We start from the raw sequence: 20,302 nt of genomic DNA on the forward strand, positions 1-20,302 counted from the left end.
CGAAGATCATCTCGCAAAAGCACACCGTTTCAACTAAAAAAGAAGCTTACCAAGACCAATAAAGAATTTCTAAGGCTAATCGGGTTGATAAAATGAATATTCTAAATATATCTCAACAAACATCATACGACAACAGCATTGAAAGTTTCGAATATCATTCATACAAACCGTACGTGACAAGTTTCAACAAGAATGATGAAATAAGAATTCCTATTAATCAACAAGATCTATACGTATTGCCTTCACTTAGTAGTTTGTATATCGAGGGGAAAGTGAATGTTTATAACACCACAACTAAAGCAAAAATATCTGAGGTACATTTCATTAATAATCCGGCATTGTTCCTATTTCAAGATATTCGGTATGAATTGAATGGAGTAGAAATAGATAAAATAAAAAATGCAGGTATAACTACAACAATAAAATCTTATCTATCGCTAAATGAAAATGAATCAAAATATGCACGAGTTTGGGGTTGGTCAACTATGGGAACCAATAATACTGGAGGTGGGGCGTTTTCCTTATCCATTCCGCTAAACAAGATATTAGGATTCGCAGAAGACTATGAAAAAATAATCATGAACTGTAAACACGAGTTAGTGTTACTTAGAAGCAATACGAATCTTAATTCTATCAAATTAAATACAGGAGAAGTTGTAGATGACATTATAATTAGTAAAATTATTTGGAGAGTGCCACATATCAAAGTGTCAGATCGAGAAAGAATAAATTGATTAAAGCATTTAGAGAAAGATCGTGCTATTCCTCTAGCATTTCGTAATTGGGATCTGTATGAATACCCATTACTTCCTCAAACACGTAAGCATACTTGGTCTATCAAAACTGCATCCCAAACAGAGAAACCGCGATTTGTTGTAATAGCCTTACAAACCAACCGCAAACACAACAGTCAATTGTCAATGGCAGAGTTTGATCATTGTCATGTACGTGATGTAAGAGTCTTTTTAAATTCGTCGTATTATCCCTATGAAGGGTTGAACATCAGTTTCTCAGATGACAAGTTCACTTTATTATACGAACAATATACAAGATTTCAGCAGTCGTATCACGGACGTCGTTCAGAGCCGTTGCTGAGTTTAAAAGAATTTAGAGACGTTGCCCCTTTATTCGTTATTGACTGTTCACGACAACACGAAACACTGAAAGGATCTATTGATGTGAGAGTCGAAATTGAGACAGACCAAGAAATTCCAGATAAGACAGCTGCATACTGCCTGATTTTAAACGATTGTTTATACGAATATAAGCCTTTGAGTAACATTGTAAAGAAACTATCATGAATAATTATAATACAGTAATCGTTGATTTGCAAGGGTTTAAGGACAGCAATAATAAATTCTTGGTTAAAGAAATGGCAGTAGCTAATGTAGAGTATACCTATGTGTTTTTAATAAAGCCCCCGTATCCGTTTTCTGCACTGAGTGATGAAGAAAAGAAATGTGTTCGTTGGATCGAAAGAAATAGAGGCTATTTATGGAGTGAGGGCTACATAGACTACAGAGAATTTCATAGAATGATGACTGGTTTTTTGAAAAATAAAAAAATTATAGTCAAAGGGGAAGAAAAAGTAAAATGGATGCAAGAGTTGTGTAATAATAATAATAGTGTTATTGATATAACTCGTAAGGGTACTCCTAATTTGAATAGTCTTAATGAACTATATTGTAAAGATAAAATTTTATTTAATTGTTTTTATCATGACAAGTATTGTGCGTTACGAAATGTTTTAAGTTTAAAGAAATGGTGTGTAGATAACAATGTGTTTAATTAATAAATATTCACTTTACTGTAATAAATAATTGAAATATGGAATTAAACTTTGTGTTTATTTTTATACCTAAATATGTATTCCTAGGGAACTGAGAAAAAACATCGTTTTTGCATAATAATTTATTTCATTACATTTACAACTATATTAAAAAACATAATCAATTAAAAGTTAGAACCAGTTAACTTTTTTGATATCTTCTTAATTACACATTCTGTCATATCCATTATTTCGTCCACTGCGTCATGGACTACGTATTGGGCACTAAGTAACACGCACTCGCTGTCAGCATCTGACGTAGATGATGATGAGTTCGAATTTGCTCGGTCACGCTCGCAGACCAGGTCCACCACCTTTATCTGGATCATTTTGAAGCCTTTCTGTTCGTTACACACCACAAAAGATTTTGGAGTTATCCGCTTATTATTTTTTGGAGAAACTCGTTTTTTACGTTTTTGATCAATTTGCGTCGATTCCACCCCAAATAAATCTTTGTATTGCTGAGTGAACTGTTGTAACGGGTCTTGAGCGTATTGAGGAAAATCATCATATACGTCAGTCATTTTCTGTAAAGAATAAAGAGAATAAATTGTAATAAAGTTGCTTTAACTAATAATTAGGTAAATAGTTAACCACACAATAAAACACTTAAAAATACTAAAATACTACATACCTGATTGATAATTAATTATTTCCCACTCACAAGGTAGGTCTTTCGTTGCGGTCTCGCAGTTTGGAACTGATGTGTGACATCAGTTGCAGCGCGCTAAAATATACATCATCACAATTTTCGTACACAATGTATTGAGTTTTTGCACGACTTTGAATGTCCACTTCATCGTTTGACACTTCCACTGCTTCCATAATTTCAATTTTAATTACGTGCTTGGGGACTCTACTATCGATTGAAAGAACGTAGCTGGCTTGTGGTGAGGTAAGATGACTGTGACTACGTTGAGCCATTTTAACTTTTAACCCAAACAAGTTTGAACGCAACAAAGTCGAATTGATAACTAAATAAAATCTATTGGTTGCTTATATCAAATAGGTAACATGAGACGCACCGGCTATGCCACGTGCTATTAATTAACTTCATGTCCAAACCTGTAAAAGTTTCCTCAGCGTTGCAAAATAAATGTAGTAAATTGATTCCTAACGTGTGATCGATGTCATATTACGATCTCACCGTTTCTATGCGATGATTAATATCACACTTTAAAACATGTCTAAACATGATCTTATTGAGTTAATGTGAACCAATGTCTTTACGTATAAGAAATAAAACCCAAGTAAATAATTTGTCATCATTTATTTATAGGTAGGTACCTTATTAATTAATTACATTTATTTGAAACTTAATATTATCTTAATTAGCTTAGGTTATCTATTATAATAAAGAAAATCGTACAACTAAGGAAAGTATTATAATTTAATTTTAATTACCTAATTCTTGGTTCAATGTTATGCTTAGTTAAATGTTTAGAATGGATGTATGCCCCCAAGCTCTTGTTGACACCTTGTCAGCCGAAACAAAACGTTTATCATCATTACTGGATAGCGCTACTTTGTTGAGACTGCGAGTAAAAATGTTGTGTTTGATTGACTTAAATAAAATATTTGTTTTCCGCACTATATTGCCGTGATACAAAGTTTTTTTATAGTCTGATATTTGTATATCGCGAACAACACTCTTCTTTACTCCCTTTGCTTTTTTAATTGTAGTATTAATGGTCTTTACACAATACAACTTTGAACGTAATCCAACAAACTCTGTTATAATGTTTCCTCCCATTTCGTCTTTGAAAAGTCCAGGAATCTTTTTATTTAGAAGCGGTAAGCCATATACATTTTCTTTGAAAAAATTGCTTGTGTCGAAATAATGTAAGAAGGTTTCTTTTAAATCTTTGTAAAAGTTTTCGGTTTCAATTTGGTAAACGAAACTATCCGTATCCGTGTAACACATTTGTAATTTGTTTTTATACGATGGTTCAAAAACTGAATAATGAAAGTCATACATGTGGCTTTTAGATAACTCTAACACCGTAAACCCTATGTATATTGGCTTATCCAAAATCACCCGTTCAGGTTTTGTTTGTATTGCGACTAAATTTTCAGTGAAAATTGAAACACTGTGAAAACTAGAGCTTGCAATTAATTTATTGGCAGTTATTTTCTTTTTTGTTACATTATTGTGGTCACTCCATTCGTTAACTAAATGTACATTAACTCTTTTTTCGCTGTTTTCTAAGGTTTTACCAAAAATGCTGTTATTGAGCAACTTAAAAAAGTCTTGTTCAAATGTAGATTGAGCCTGTTGTCTTAAACTCGTATTTAGATCGATATATTGTTTTAAGTAAGGACTTTGTTGAAACGTTATGACTCGATGTATTTTTTTTAATATCAGCCCATGTTTCAAACATGTTTTCAAGTGAACATAGTGGATGACGTAGAAGTACTTGTCGTAAAGATTAGGCACGAGCTTAAAAGTCTTACCCCCCGGTGGAATGCATTTCTCAGGACAAAATGGTAAATCATTGTGCCTGTCATGTAACTCTTTCGGATAGCTTAAGTCAACCTCAAGAATGAAACCATACTCTGCATCAGCAGGAACATTAACAATATCGAGACATTCAATTTCTGTCTGGTTTAAAAATCTAAAATTCGACAGCGGTAGAGATTGACACATACTGAATCCGTATAAGTTATTGCAATCTATGTAAACTACAAAGGTATCTGGTTTTAAGGGATCGTATTCGTTCATGTATTTGTTATTGGCGTTGGCATGCCTGTGCGAACACATGCATACTCCTCCTCTGATGCCTGATTGAATCATACGCACTATGGCAAGGTCATCTATGAGCTCCAACTCGACTCCAGTTTTGTAAAGCATTGCATCGAATGATAAACTAGGAGCGGTTACATAGAAAGCAGGATCTAATTGATAGTGAAATTTGCAAGTTTTTCTAAACTTTTCAAAAATATCAGTTAACAAGAGAACGTCTGTTTTCAAATACAATTTAGTGTATTGACCCAGATTTTTGATGTTAAATTGTGACCAAACTGATTGAGCATGTTCATAATCTTCATCAGTAATATGCTCATTTGTAAGGGAGCTGTAAAACTCTTTTTTTTCTGGTAAACATCGCTCTTTAAACCGATCCCAGTTATCCATGTATTCGTAGGGATATATACCTTTGCGAGTAAGTAAATTAAATTGGGTAGGTATTGGAAAATGCGTGCGTAAATGATCAAACTCTTCTTTTTTAATAGTTTTTGCTAATTTATCTAAGCTAGTGCCAAGAAATTTAAATGAATCTACGAAGCGCAATTGCATAAATTCTTGATCAGAAATCGGAACAAATTTCGTAAATGACACATAATTTTCTTTAGTTTTAGGTATAATCTTAATATTTCCAGGCATTTCACCTAATTGTTTTATGAACAAATGACAGTCATAACCTGCCAAGTTGTGGAAAAATACAGGAATAAACTTAGGTATTTTGTATTGTAAATTACAATATCTGTGGGCTGCACCACGATATAATCCTGTTATGTGGCAGTGATCGCGCACTTTGTCTGAAAATAAAAAGTTATCACATATATGACAGCGAGTGGCTTGCAAAAATTCGGATGCATCTTTTTCGGTAAAAATCATAGGCAAATTTTTAGATAAGATTGCATGAATTTCACGAACATCACGGTAAAGAGATTCTATAAATTTTGAAACACAGTCAGAACCGAGATATGATACATACCGATTATAGCTAGTGTTTACAGTACAGACTATATTGTACGCAAACGCTGAGGGTATATGGTGCTGCAGCGTTTTTGTATTTTGCGTATCAGATTTGTCTTTGTGCACTTCTAAAATTGTCTCAAAATCTGCATAAATGACGAATGGAACATTTTGTTTACGGTCATAATTATTAAATTTTATGACGGTCCCCTTTTCAGGTAATACAGTGACGATCCCGCTACATAAATGATTTTCTAGTTCATCAAAAGTAGTAAAAAACACTAAGCATGTATCACAGAAATAAATTTTACCATGATGAGCTGTTATTTGATTTCTGACAAGCCGCGACAAGTCCTTGATAAGACAATAATGTGACGTCGCGTCATTTTCTAACATTAGCAAATGAATAGTTTTTTTGTTTTTGGTATTTTCAGATTTATATACGGGGCCAATAATGGTTTTAGAATTTTTTAGACCATAAATGATAAAACTTAACTTAGGATTGTTTTTCTCAAAAATCCTAATATCTGAGAATGTGACGGGATAAGATATCCCATTGATATTTAGAACATCTTTAAAATTGGGATAAGACGAGACTCGTTCAGGATGATTTCGAGCAGGGTAAAGAGCTGCTGTTACGCTCCATAAAAAGCAACACTGGTCTTTATTTTGAATATTTATACATGCTTTCTTATTTTGAATAAATTTAGGTAATTTTAAATAAGATGACCCACCTAATGGTTGGTACTTATTGACATTTATTTCTAAATGTGAATTACTTAAAAAAGCCCAACCACTATCGCTTTCCTCAAACTCTTCCATTTTCTTTTTCAATATACTCACTAGTTTAGAAAATAAACTATCAAAATCATAGTTGTGGTAAAGTATAAAATTCTTTGTAACAAAAGATTTCATTTCCTGCATATTATTTTTGAATAACAGGAAAATGCTAAATAATTCAAAATTCACTTTGATGCAAGTATGTACTCTTAAAGCATCATCTAAAAGTGATTTTATTTTGTTATGAATAGAATTAAAGAAAATATCTATAGAAGTTTGGTCAAGTTCACTTGCAACTAATCGGTAAGAAATGATTCGAGAGCGAAATGCAGAACCTACGATTTCCACACCATCACTGTGTGGTTGGGTGGAGTTCTTTTGTTTGTGCAAGCGACTCCGCAAGTGTCCTACCCAAGAGGTTGAACCTATGGACACGTTACAAATAGTACAGAAAGGCATTTTAGAACCAAGAATTAGTTAATAAACAATAAAGTCTCTATACCTACCTACTAGAAATAATGTTGAATAATTCGAATGTAAAAAATAATATTAAAACTGTGTAATAAGTATGTTTATTTACAAGTAAAAATTATTTAATGTTTATTTTATTACTGTAATAAGTCGGTTCGCACTCTTCAAAAATTACGTAAGCGCTACTTATAAACCTTTGTAGAGCCTCCCACTCCTGGGATTGTTCACCGCATTGGAGTTTTACCGCTGCAAGCGCTTTCTTGTAACGCTCCTCGGGTGGAACGTTCTTAACATCGTCGGTGTTGTAGACTTTCAAATCTATGTAGAACTCGCCGCTGGTGACTGCAGTCCGACGACACTGGCCCGAAGACACCCGCGATGTAAAGCTCGATGCGATGCTACGAGTTGTCTCCTTCGCACTTGCCCGCTCGTCCTTATTAATGATTGAAAACAAACTCTTCGTTTTCTTTGGTCTGTGAACAATAGACATTTATTTAAGTAATGATTATTTTATTCAATAGAATATATTTTTTGTTAGTTTTATTTATTTAAAGGTTTTATTGCACACACACAAACACATAAGAATGCTCTGTACAAAAAAGTTGTCAAAAGATCAGCTGTTGTACTTTAAACAATTAGGTACTATTTTACTTTAATTCGCTTAGATTTTTATGTAAGTACTCGTAAAAACTCATTGTAAATTAAAAATTTACCTTTTAGGGAATATTAAAATTAAGTGCTTGTAGAATAATTATGAGGGAGTTTGGTAATATTATTACTAAAATCTTACTATTACTAATATTATTAATGCAAAGTTTGTGTGGATGTCTGGCTGTGAGGATGTTTGTTACTCTTTCATGCAAAACCACTGAACAGATTTTGATGAAACTTTACAGTATTATTGTTTATAACCCAGAATAACATATAGGCTATAATTTATGGCGATCTGTGATATACTAAATTTTACGTGGGTGAAGCCGCAGCCAAAAGCTAGTTAGATTATAAAGGTGGAAATTTACCTAGTTAGGGCTTCAACGTTCGCAACGGAATGGGCGGCAGGCTTTCGCTTCCTCGGCTTAGGCGCAGGCGTAGAAGCGGTTGAGGTCGACGCGCTGGTTTTGGACTTGCTCTTGCTCGAGCGCGGTGGTGGCACCACCTCTAATGGGGCCACGTCTTCAATGCTGGATGCGTACTCAGAATCCGACCTATAAAATATTAATCATCATTAGTCTATCTTCCTAATAATCATGACCACTGTCTAATTACGGTAATGACACATTTAAGTACACTACCAAATACAAAGATACATACTATGCTAGCTAGATATATTGATGGTTGCGGGATTCGAACCCGCGACCAATTAGCTTAACAAAACACATCGCGGTTCTCTACACAAATACTAAAGTAAAGAAAACATGTAAAGAAATACTCAGTAAAGAAAACATTACTTGAAAATTATTTGTCAGAACAAACTAAGTATAAAATAAATGTATAACAGTACTTACTCACATTTTGCACAATCGGGAGCTTGTTTCTTGCTATTCACAAAGAATCTCACAAAGTAATTAATTTTTTGCGGTGAAATTCTGTATTTATGTGATCAATAATAAATTGTCAGCAAAAATTAAGCTAATTAGTTAAAACTAAAGTAACAATAAAATGATATACAAATTTGGACCGTATTTTTATGTTCGATAAGCACAGAAAAAAAAATCACTAGCAAGTAGGTATTACCTTTTGAATTAAAATATTACCCATACTTTGATGTTACGTTTAAAGGAAATATGATTGTGTTACACTATGTTGCAGTAAAAGTGAAATCAGAATCTAAAGTATGTAGGTTAATTTCTTAAATGGCTAGTCAAATACTAATTATGTAGTATTCCAAGTACCGAATTTCCATCATTCTATTTGTAAAGAGTTAAATTGTAATAAGCTACATTGATTTGAGTCTGCTTCCAACAGAAAACTAATAAACCAACTAATTTTACTCACGATTTTATTCGATTTTATTTTTCCTCACAATGTTTACATCTTTTTTACAATGCATTGTCATTTAGAAAAAAAATGACTTACTTTATAAAGGTAGATTTAACGGTAGAAGCATTATGTATCAGTCACCATTGAGTCACATAGAAAGATAAAAAGAATTATTAGTTTCAACTTGCAATGCAACACGAAGTAAACAATAAAAATCTAAAGTTACATGTCGTGCACACACATTCAAAGCATTTAATGCTGAATCTGCAAGTAAGCTGTGTGAGACCAGGAGCTGAGATGTTTAAATCGATGTTTTATTGAACATTTGAATAAAATGTATTTTATTTTCAGATTGGTTAAATATTGATATACATTTTCATTAAATATGAAATAAATGATTTAAAAGATTATTTTATTTTTGCAATATTAGAAAGAGTAAGTACTTATAGTAGTATAGTAGTAAATGTACAATAAATAAATGTCTAATAGTCATAAATGTACAATAATGCAAAATGTCAAAAATTCGAAACAAAACTTTAAAACCATTTTAAAATGAACAGGTTTACAGATAAATATATAAAACTCTTACTCTTGGACTATAAATTGCAGCTCGTACATTCCCACGATCCACGCGATGCAACGTACAGTGTGACATTAGATTTCATCGAGTGCAAGTTCGTCATGTACGTAATAATTAAAAAGTATAAGTGCACATTTTAAAAACTCTGTGAAACCAGTGCAGTATTTCCTAAAATGTAAGTGTAATTATATATTTCATATACTTTTAAGTTTATAGGATAACTTTCGGATCATGATTTTCGTTTAACTTGCGAGAGAGATTACCATTTTTTTGATACCTCTTTAAGATCATCACTCGCTTGCTGTTCCCAAGCTATCTGGGGTCAGTGCAGTATTTTTTCTTTTCTATACGTGGTTAAATTATGAATAAATAAACCATTTTTTCATTGATTTATAAAGAAAACTTTCTTCGCTTTGATTATAGTGTTACTCAAAATATTTAATACATATCACAAATAAAAATCTTTAAATACTAAAATCAATAGATAATTGTTTGCTAATATTTATTACAGATTTTATTGACGATTAAAAAAAGTTCTCTTTATTTCAGGAGTACCTACTGCTCAGCAAGACAATTAAATATCTACAATAATAAGCAGAAAACGTCGTTATAGATCTTGGTTAAAACAGGTAACCTTTTTATTTATTAATAACGTTGCAATATTGTTAGAAGTTTCGGTTCTGTATTTAAACTGTTCACAATTTATTTAAAGCATTATTTATTTTTTCAGATCCCCAGTGACATGATTTAATTAATAAACTAATTAAATCGTGGATAAGAAACTTCGACGAGAAGAAGAATTGATTTATATCATCAATAATCGTAGTAAAAAAGGTCTTAATTTATTTCAATTTATAATAAATTATGGTTGTAGTTGTTTTATTTGAATAAAAAATCTCAAGGTATGGTGTTACATAAAGGTGATGGTATGGTTGTGCTAAAAACGGTAAAGGTAAAAGGGTAAGTAATGGTAAACGGTAATAAAAGGTAATAGTAATCAGGTACCTAAGAAAGAACATTCAGAGATAGAATCTTGACATAGCTCTTCAGCTGTGTATGTTAGGTAGGAGGACATTCAGTGAGAGAATCTTACCATGGGTCTTGAGCTGAATGTGTTAGGCAGAACAAACGGTAAGAGAATCTTACCATGGGTCTCTGAAGATACTTACCTCGGGTCTTCAACCGTTTGTGTTAGGAAGGACATTCAGTAAGATAATCTTACCATGGGTATTAAGCTGAATGTGTTAGGCGATACATTCAACAAAGGAATCTTACCATGGGTCCTGAGTTGTCTGTGTCATATTAGGCAGGACGTTCGGTGAGAGAATCTTACCACGGGTCTCTCTGAAGATACTTACCTCGGGTCTTCAGCCGTTTGTGTTAGGAAGGACATTCAGTAAGATAATCTTACCATGGGTATTAAGCTGAATGTGTTAGGCGATACATTCAACAAAGGAATCTTACCATGGGTCCTGAGTTGTCTGTGTCATATTAGGCAGAACGTTCGGTGAGAGAATCTTACCACGGGTCTCTCTGAAGATACTTACCTCGGGTCTTCAGCCGTTTGTGTTAGGAAGGACATTCAGTAAGATAATCTTACCATGGGTATTAAGCTGAATGTGTTAGGCGATACATTCAACAAAGGAATCTTACCATGGGTCCTGAGTTGTCTGTGTCATATTAGGCAGAACGTTCGGTGAGAGAATCTTACCACGGGTCTCTCTGAAGATACTTACCTCGGGTCTTCAGCCGTTTGTGTTAGGAAGGACATTCAGTAAGATAATCTTACCATGGGTATTAAGCTGAATGTGTTAGGCGATACATTCAACAAAGGAATCTTACCATGGGTCCTGAGTTGTCTGTGTCATATTAGGCAGAACGTTCGGTGAGAGAATCTTACCACGGGTCTCTCTGAAGATACTTACCTCGGGTCTTCAGCCGTTTGTGTTAGGAAGGACTTTCAGTAAGATAATCTTACCATGGGTATTAAGCTGAATGTGTTAGGCGATACATTCAACAAAGGAATCTTACCATGGGTCCTGAGTTGTCTGTGTCATATTAGGCAGAACGTTCGGTGAGAGAATCTTACCACGGGTCTCTCTGAAGATACTTACCTCGGGTCTTCAGCCGTTTGTGTTAGGAAGGACATTCAGTAAGATAATCTTACCATGGGTATTAAGCTGAATGTGTTAGGCGATACATTCAACAAAGGAATCTTACCATGGGTCCTGAGTTGTCTGTGTCATATTAGGCAGAACGTTCGGTGAGAGAATCTTACCACGGGTCTCTCTGAAGATACTTACCTCGGGTCTTCAGCCGTTTGTGTTAGGAAGGACATTCAGTAAGATAATCTTACCATGGGTATTAAGCTGAATGTGTTAGGCGATACATTCAACAAAGGAATCTTACCATGGGTCCTGAGTTGTCTGTGTCATATTAGGCAGAACGTTCGGTGAGAGAATCTTACCACGGGTCTCTCTGAAGATACTTACCTCGGGTCTTCAGCCGTTTGTGTTAGGAAGGACGTTCAGTAAGATAATCTTACCATGGGTATTAAGCTGAATGTGTTAGGCGATACATTCAGCAAAGGAATCTTACCATGGGTCCTGAGTTGTCTGTATCATATTAGGCAGAACGTTCGGTGAGAGAATCTTACCACGGGTCTCTCTGAAGTTACTTACCACGGGGCTTCAACCGAATGTTTTGATCAAGATACTTATTTAAATGTATTCAACACTCCGTTCGTAGTGTATTATTGGGCATTCTGTCAAACCAGAGTGAGCGCAGCGAACGGTCGGAAGCGAAGCGGACGACTGGGGGACAGAATGCCCAATAATACACTACTATTGCATACAATATTAAATGTAATTATATTCATAAAACTGATCATAGTCAGGGTACTAATAATTTGATATCTCAGTATGTAAATAGTAACAATATTATGACTGTACCTACTACTAGTTGTTTAAACTGAGGCACTCGACAAAGGCCAAGCCCGGAACATTCAAGATTGTTCATCAAAATATTCAAGGCTTGGCCAGCAAAGTCTTAGAAATAGAGCTATTCTTAAAAAGTTTTGATATTAATGTAATGTGTATTACTGAACACTGGCTAAAGAAATATGAAAGCTCTTTCCATATAGATAATTATCAGTTAAGTAGCGCGTTTTTCAGGAAGTCTGCCATTCACGGAGGCTCCTTAATATTTGTGAATAATAATATTAAATATAAAGAACGCAAAGATGTAGTAGGGCTGTCAGTTGAGCGTGTTATCGAAATTTCCTGTGTCGAGCTTGAGAGTTACATCATTGTATGTGTGTATAGACCCCCTTCTGGGGACTTTGGTATTTTTGAAGCGGCTATTGAGGATGCTCTTAATAAAACTTGTAACAGCAACAAAAAGGTCTTAGTTTGTGGAGATTTTAACGTCAATTTACTAGATAGCTCATCATCATATTCTGTAATACTACTTTCCCTTTTTAAGTCATTTAATTTGTTTAGTCAATTTAAGGAACCAACTAGAATTACGGAAACCACAGCTACTTGTCTAGATAATATTTTCTCTAGCTGTGTCCCTGACAATAAAGCTGTCATACACAATCTTACGTCAGATCACTGTGGTATTAAAGTAGAATTTATTTGTAATAATCGGAATAATAAAAGTAATAAAAATGCCGTATGTAGACCTGTAACCATTAGTCGTCTAGAACGTTTTAAAAATAATCTTGAAAATAAATTGCATTTGGTCCCGTATGTGCAGGGAGACCCAGATGCTCTTTACAATAACCTTTTCGAATGTATTAAAACCGAACATGACAAAGTTTTTACGGTAAAGCCATTAAAACCAAATACCAAATCTAAGTTTAGTGACTGGGCTACTAAGGCAATATACAAAAGTCGAAATACGTTTATGAACTTTATGGCATGAAAAAGTATAATAATAGTATATCTTTTCTTGAGCATGTAAAAAAGTATTCAAAAATTTTTAAGAAAGTTTGCTTCATGGCTAAGTCTTTTTATATTCGGGACAAGATAGGGAACGCCAGTAATAAAATAAAAGAAACTTGGAATGTTATCAACCGAGAGACTGGTAAACTAAAACCAAGAGATAATGACTTTTCTCTCAAAGTTCACGATAATTTGATATCTGCAGATAAAGATGTAGCGGAAGCTTTTGATAAATTTTTTGGTAATATAGCTTCAGCAACAACTGCCAACTTAAAGTCATCTCCCTCCGAGGCTGAAGAAATATTGAAAACCCACGTGACACCCTGTGACTCGCACTTCTCTTTTAAACATATTACTCCTTTAGATATCACTAAAACTTTTAATCTTTTAAATGTAAAGAGTACAACTGATATCTGGGGCATCTCTGTCAAGATAGTCAAACACATTATTGATATAATTTCCCCACAGTTAGCGATAATATTCAATAATTGCATAGAGAAGGGAATCTTCCCCGACCTCATGAAACATAGTAGACTAATGCCATTATTCAAGTCTGGTAGTAAAACCGACCCTGGCAATTATAGACCCATTTCTATCTTGCCCGCTCTGAGCAAGATTTTTGAAAAAATCATACAGGAGCAACTTATGATTCACTTTGGCTCTAATAAACTATTTCATAGTGAACAATATGGTTTTACCAAGGGTCGTTCCACCACCGATGCCGGGGTTGCACTACTTAAACATATCTTCGAGGCTTGGGAGAATTCTCAAAATGCACTAGGGGTCTTCTGTGATCTCTCAAAAGCTTTTGACTGCGTAGAACATCAAACGCTAATTCGCAAACTGCACTTTTATGGGGTGAAGGACTCGGCTTTGGATTTAATACAATCCTATTTAAACTTTAGAGTTCAAAAAGTTGACATAAATGGTGTTTTGTCTTCTGGGTCACCTGTGAAAATGGGAGTTCCGCAGGGGTCAATTCTGGGTCCATTCTTGTTTCTTATATACATTAATGATCTACCATATTTTGTTAAGGACTCTTGCGAAATCGTGTTATTTGCTGATGACACATCTTTGATTTTTAATATTGATAGAAGTAAAAATAACTTTGACGATGTAAATAATGCACTAACAAGAGTTTTAAGTTGGTTCACTACAAATAATTTACAACTTAATGCAAAGAAAACAAAATGTATAAAATTCTCTTTGCCTAACGTAAAAACAGTTAGTACCCAAATAGAACTCAATAATAATGCCATCGATCTGGTAGACTCTACTGTTTTTCTGGGAATTACCCTGGATTCAAAACTCCAGTGGGGCCCCCATATAGAAATTCTGTCGGGAAAGCTCAGCTCAGCGGCTTTTGCAATAAAAAGGATACGGTCATTAACCGATGTTTCAACAGCTCGCTTAGTTTACTTTAGCTACTTTCATAGCTTAATGTCATATGGAATCATGCTATGGGGCAAAGCTGCAGATTTTGAAACAATATTTATTTTGCAAAAACGTGCGATAAGATACTTGTATAAAATGAAAGCAAGAGCGTCCCTTAGAGAATTGTTTAAAGAAATTGGCATTCTCACGGCCGCTTCACAATACATCTTAAACTGTATTCTATTTATTCAACAAAATATTAATGAATTCAAAAAGAAAAGTGATATTCACCAAATTAACACTAGAAATAAAAATAAATTGGCTATACCCGCTTTTAGACTTCATAAAGTGTTTGCCACTTTTATGGGACAAGGTATCCATTTTTATAACAAAGTCCCTGATAAATATAAAGAGCTACCGTATAATAAATTTAAAGGTATAGTTAAAGATCACATGCTTAAAAAAGCCTATTATACAACTCGAGATTTTCTTAATGATAAGTCATCCTGGGAGTAGGATTATGGTCCTCTCATGCTCGCACTAAAAATAATTAAAATGGAAAGTAATGTATAAACTAATAATAATAATTTCTCAAATGTTATAGTGTCATGCTTCTCAATCTGGACTGTTACTTAGCTTTATTATTATTATTTTTTTTAAAGAGATAACTTGGAATTGTCATTCTCACTAAAATGTCTCTGGGGTGGTGGCGTAGTGAGGCGGGTCGTTACATTCCCTCTAATATGGTCGAGTGAAGCGATGGCTGGTTCACTCGTCATGTCTGTGAACAGGCGCTGCTTTCGGGGACTGGTCAATCCAAGTTATTCAAATTTATGTATGCGAGTCATTTCTACTAGTATCTTAATATGTAAGTCTAGATATTAGCACGTCACTACCTTGTTTAATATACCACGCAATCTTGTATACCCATTCTTATAAGATAACACCATACAAGAATGCATGGTAAATTCAGTGAACTGCTCCTAGGGTTTCTGATTTCTCGACTTATTTTTTTTCTCGAGTTTCGGGAATTCTCGAGGCCAAAGTCTCGAGTTTTCTCGGGTCTCGAGTCTTTTAATTAAAACTGTTGAAATCGGTTGAAATTTAATAAAAACACGGGTTTTTATTAATGTTATAATGTGTCTGGGTTATAATCAATAATACTGTAAAGTTTCAACAAAATCCGTTCAGTAGTTTTTGCGTGAAACAGTAACAAACATCCAGACATCCAAACTTTCGCATTTATAATATTAGTAGGATAATTATAACTTAATAATTAACTAAAGGAACAAAAGTCATAAAGTCGCGTGTACTTTAAGGAATAACCATTTATATTAATAACCATAAATATCTGGAGCTCCAATTGAATCACTTGTTTTCCAAAGAACACAAGTCCAAATTAATTGTTAAATTACGATAATAAACCTACATTTACAAACAAAAAAAAACTTTTAAATACATTTTTAAACTTAAAGATAACGACTTGAATAAACGTATTTACGAGTACCTAAACTAACAGTTAACAAAAATTTTTCAGTCTTTAAATCAGTCAGTTATACAAACATAATAAAATATAGCATACTCGTAGGTGAACATTATTGGTTTCGGTTAAGATCATTACTTGCAAATCAAATTAGTTAAAAAAAGGAAAGACTAGGCCAGTCTAAACGCAACGTTAACCTATTAAATAATTAAAAACTTACTTTTGTCTAAGAAAATAGGCTTTCAAAAAAATTAAAGCTTCAAAATCGAAACTCGAGAATTCTCGAGCTCCGGTATTTTTTTTCTCGTCTCGAATGAAGCCAAATTTCTCGAGTTTTCTCGAGTTCGAGAAAGCTCGAGCAGAAACCCTAACTGCTCCTGAATCGAATGTAGGGTAACGGCACCAGTGGTCAGCCAGGAACCAGTGATCAGCCTATTGCGTTGTTTATTGGCCATAAATATCGCTGTAATCAAAATAACCAAATCACGTGCACTTAAATAGAAGCTCTGTTTCCTTATTGGTTCATGCATCACGCGATAGGAGCGGCAGGGGGTCAGGGGAGAGAAGTAAACACGTTCATACAGGTGCTGTCCGCCGACAAGAGCAGAAGTGTCATGTCCGCCATATTTTTTGTTTCACGTGGTGCTCTTTTGAAATGTGAGAAATAACATATTTTAGTATGAAATGTGATTGTGTTTTATAGATAATAACTTTATACATTACTTAGTGCATTTAATTTTATGAAATTTGATAAAAAATATTGTTTTTTTACTTAAAAATTTGAGGGGCTGACCATTGGATACTGATTTTTTATGAAAGATCCAATGGACAGCCCCCGGGGCTGATTACTGGGTTTTTCTATTTTTTTTTAACAGTAAAAGCAAAACGACCCATTAAAACCTTTAAATTTATATTTACATATTTAGTGGGACAAGTATTTCCTAATTGTTAGAAAACCCAGTGGTCAGCCGCATTTCAAAATATTTTTTCAAGCGGCTGACCACTGGGTCTCAATGATCCAGTATTCAGCCACGATGTTATTGAAATAATATTTTAAGTATAAAAGCGAACATATTATATACTAATATCGTTGATTTTTTTTTAAAGAAATATTGCTGTTTTTATGATAAGTAATAAGAAGTTCCTAGAAAATAAGAAGATACAAAGAGATTGTAATAGTATGTTTAAAATAATATTTGTACAGGGTGGCCCAGAAGAAAGTTAACTTTTGAAAATTCAAGGAAACGAAAACTGTACGTTTTTATAGAACTTTAACTATTGCAATTCAAAGGAAATTTAATGCAATTTATTTTTAAATTTACCTTTATTAAATTACATCGCCCAGGAGATTTCCTTGACGCTTACAACATTTGATCAACATACATCAAAATCTTGAAATGCGTTCGTTAGAAACCTCGAAACCTATTTTCAATTTTTTGCCGAATGCTCAGCTTTAGTTGTTGCATGGTTGTTGGATTATAAAAGTATACTCTATTCTTCATGTAACACCACAAAAAAGATTTTTCTGGAGTGAGATCAGGGCTTCCTGGTGGCCAGGAGATGTCAACCCTGCCTGAAATTTTTTTTTGTGGGAACATGTCTCTTACCATCTAAATGCTCTCATTTGAAGTGTGACACGTAGTCCCATCTTGATGAAACTAAGTGCTTCGGTCATAGCCTTGCGAATCTTGCAGCTTTGATCTCAAAAAGCTTTTCAGCCTACCAGTATAGCGCTCTTAAAAATTAATCATCCTTTCAATGCAACAAACCAATTATGCAGGGGTTAAATCTCACTGCCTCTAAGAAGCGCTAATCTCATTCCAGTAGACTTCTCTTTGTGGGGTTACCTTATGAGCAGAGTGTACTCTCATAATCCAAAAACTCTGCAGTATTCATTCATCCTGAATCCATTTCGAGGCAACTCTAACGAAAGTTTTCCAAAATTTTTATGTATGTTGACCGAATGTTGTAAACGTCAAGGGAATCACATGTACAATAAAATTTATAAAAGAAAGTATATTTAAAAAAAATTGCACAAAATTTCCTTTAAATTGCAATAGTTAAAGTTCTACGAAAATTTACAGTTTTCGTTTCCTTGAATTTTCAAAAGTGAATTTTCTTCTGGGCCACCCTGTATAATGTGCGATATACATTTTTGTGTGCTAAGTGAATCGTTGCTTTAAAAATGTGATTAATATCGTTGATTTTGATATAACATTGTTTATTTTGATCTCATTATTAGTTATACTTACTATAGGCTGAACACTGGGTTCAACAAGGCTGTTTATTGGTTTTTAGAGGCTGTTCACTGGGACACTGGGCCATTTTTTGTTTAAAATTAATTATATATTTTACTAAAAGAATTATTGTTTTTGATAAACGTTGATTCGAAACTACTATAAACAATAAATCCATACATGTTGTACGTTTTTTTATTCGACGATTGTTGTAGAAATGGCAATTGTCAAAACTTCAAAAAGCTGTTATGAGGCTGACCACTGGTGCCGTTACCCTACCTACTACTACTATTTATATTTATTTATATTAACCGGCAGACAGTGGTGACTGAGTTTGTTGCGGCGCTTCTTCTCAGCACTTGCCAAATGTTGGTCTCGAAGCGCTGGTAGGGTAAAAAGATTATGAGACATGTAGAGGCTCCTTAAGAGCAAAATGACGATTTGTAAGAACTATTTATTAGTCTAAACAAATAAAGAAATTTTGACTTTTTTGACTTTTTTTTTTTTTTTACTAACTCTAATCCTGAGTTGCACCATCTTACTTTAACAAACGTCAAAAATCTGTCAAACTGCATACAAAAATCACTGGTTATCGTTATAGTTACGGTTAAAGTTAGGTGGTGAAACTCAGCCTAAGTATTTATGTTATTTTGCTCTGATATAAACTAATCACGCCGCCCTCGCTCTAGTCTCGTTACCGCATGCGAGTGAAAAATTGATGTTTACGGACCTAACTCTATTAAGTTAGTGGGAGTTTTATCACATTACCTGCTCGTTGCTTATAAACAACTAACTAGTTTTAAATGAGTTGAAATGATGAAATAAGTTAGCTAAAACAGACTAAAGTTAATTCACATTTTACATGTATAAAAATTCAGCGAAAAATGTGACTAGAAATCTCACCGTAAAAATATGAATTCCGTCAGATTATAATCTGACGTAGCTAGATTACAATATGACCTAACCTAAGCCACTATTATTTTCAATGTCACGCGTTATATTATAAACTGACGAAGTTCATAATTTAACGTTGACTGATCTGAAACATTGTTTTGTCTCATGTTCATTTCTCATTTCTATCCAGAACTAATTAGCCGCCTGAGAATTTACATATGGTTTTTGCAAAATCACACCTAAGGCCCAGAACAGACGGTGAAACGCTACTGCAACGAAACTGCAACTAGTTACTTTTGAGTTGCATCTAAGTTTCTGCCATAGCGTCCGTTGAGAGACCACATATGACGCGACCAGTTTGAAACTTTCAGTTTCAGTTTCATTCATCAGAATCGTCAGAATTGCAGTTTCGTTGCAGTTGCGTTTCACCGTCTATTCTGGGCCTAATACAACTAATAGATGTTAATGTGCCACATCAACTTGATGTACAGTCCGTGCCAATTAAATTCACCTTCCACCCGTGAACTGACGCTCAGTTGACTTCAGCGTGTACATTCCCCTTAACATCACTGAAAGTATTGGCGGCATTTAGATGGCACGATTTTAGTGAACGTCAGGAAGTACCTATCTACCTACCGTCAGAATGACGTAAACTGACCTTTAACCTTTTTAATATAAAAGTCTCATACAGCTGCCACTCTGTGCAATTTCGCATCAATAGTGTGAACCTGATGTACTGCCAAACGAAACATTTTGACTATAAGTCTACGAGTAGCGCTTAATAGGCTAGTTTCCTAAAAAAATTTTTTTAGTCCGTCATGTTTAATATCAAAAAATATTGGACACATATATTTTTATTTGTCAATCTAACAAATAATTACATAGTTATGGTGCGTTGAAGTTCCGCACGACGTCACAACGTGCGGCACTTTTATGCACGCATTGACGTTACGGGCCTCTTCTTATGAACTTTGGCGTGCTTTATCTCTTTAAATTTTCATTACTTTGAAAAAGTGAAAAATACGTGTAGA

General features: G+C 34.1%; 2 protein-coding genes and 1 long non-coding RNA gene across 3 annotated transcripts in view; 2 read left to right on the forward strand and 1 right to left on the reverse strand.

Annotated features, from left to right (window-relative positions):
* The window catches only part of LOC135078732 (potassium voltage-gated channel protein Shaw-like), a 325,437-nt gene that overhangs the window by 207,868 nt on the left and 97,267 nt on the right, over window positions 1-20,302 (forward strand). The window lies entirely within an intron of this gene.
* On the reverse strand, window positions 4,753-8,341 carry LOC135079032 (uncharacterized). Its single transcript, XM_063973663.1, has 3 exons — window positions 8,286-8,341; window positions 7,796-7,981; window positions 4,753-7,249 (listed from the first exon to the last, which is right to left on the reverse strand). Coding segments are annotated over exons 1-3 (543 nt in total). The 5' UTR covers window positions 8,288-8,341; the 3' UTR covers window positions 4,753-6,894.
* LOC135079033 (uncharacterized) lies at window positions 9,429-10,189 on the forward strand. The gene is made up of 3 exons (XR_010258705.1): window positions 9,429-9,511; window positions 9,886-9,965; window positions 10,067-10,189. It is a non-coding gene; the product is annotated as an uncharacterized LOC135079033 (long non-coding RNA).

This window comes from Ostrinia nubilalis, chromosome 15 (assembly GCF_963855985.1).
Source record: "Ostrinia nubilalis chromosome 15, ilOstNubi1.1, whole genome shotgun sequence".
In the NCBI taxonomy this organism is placed as follows: Eukaryota; Metazoa; Arthropoda; class Insecta; order Lepidoptera; family Crambidae; genus Ostrinia; species Ostrinia nubilalis.

Bases quoted from the DNA above. Each gene is read 5' to 3' on its own strand.
- LOC135079032 (XM_063973663.1), bottom strand. The intron at 7,250-7,795 runs GTAAATTTCCAC...TATTGTTCACAG, and splicing joins AACGTTGAAGCCCTAACTAG to ACCAAAGAAAACGAAGAGTT.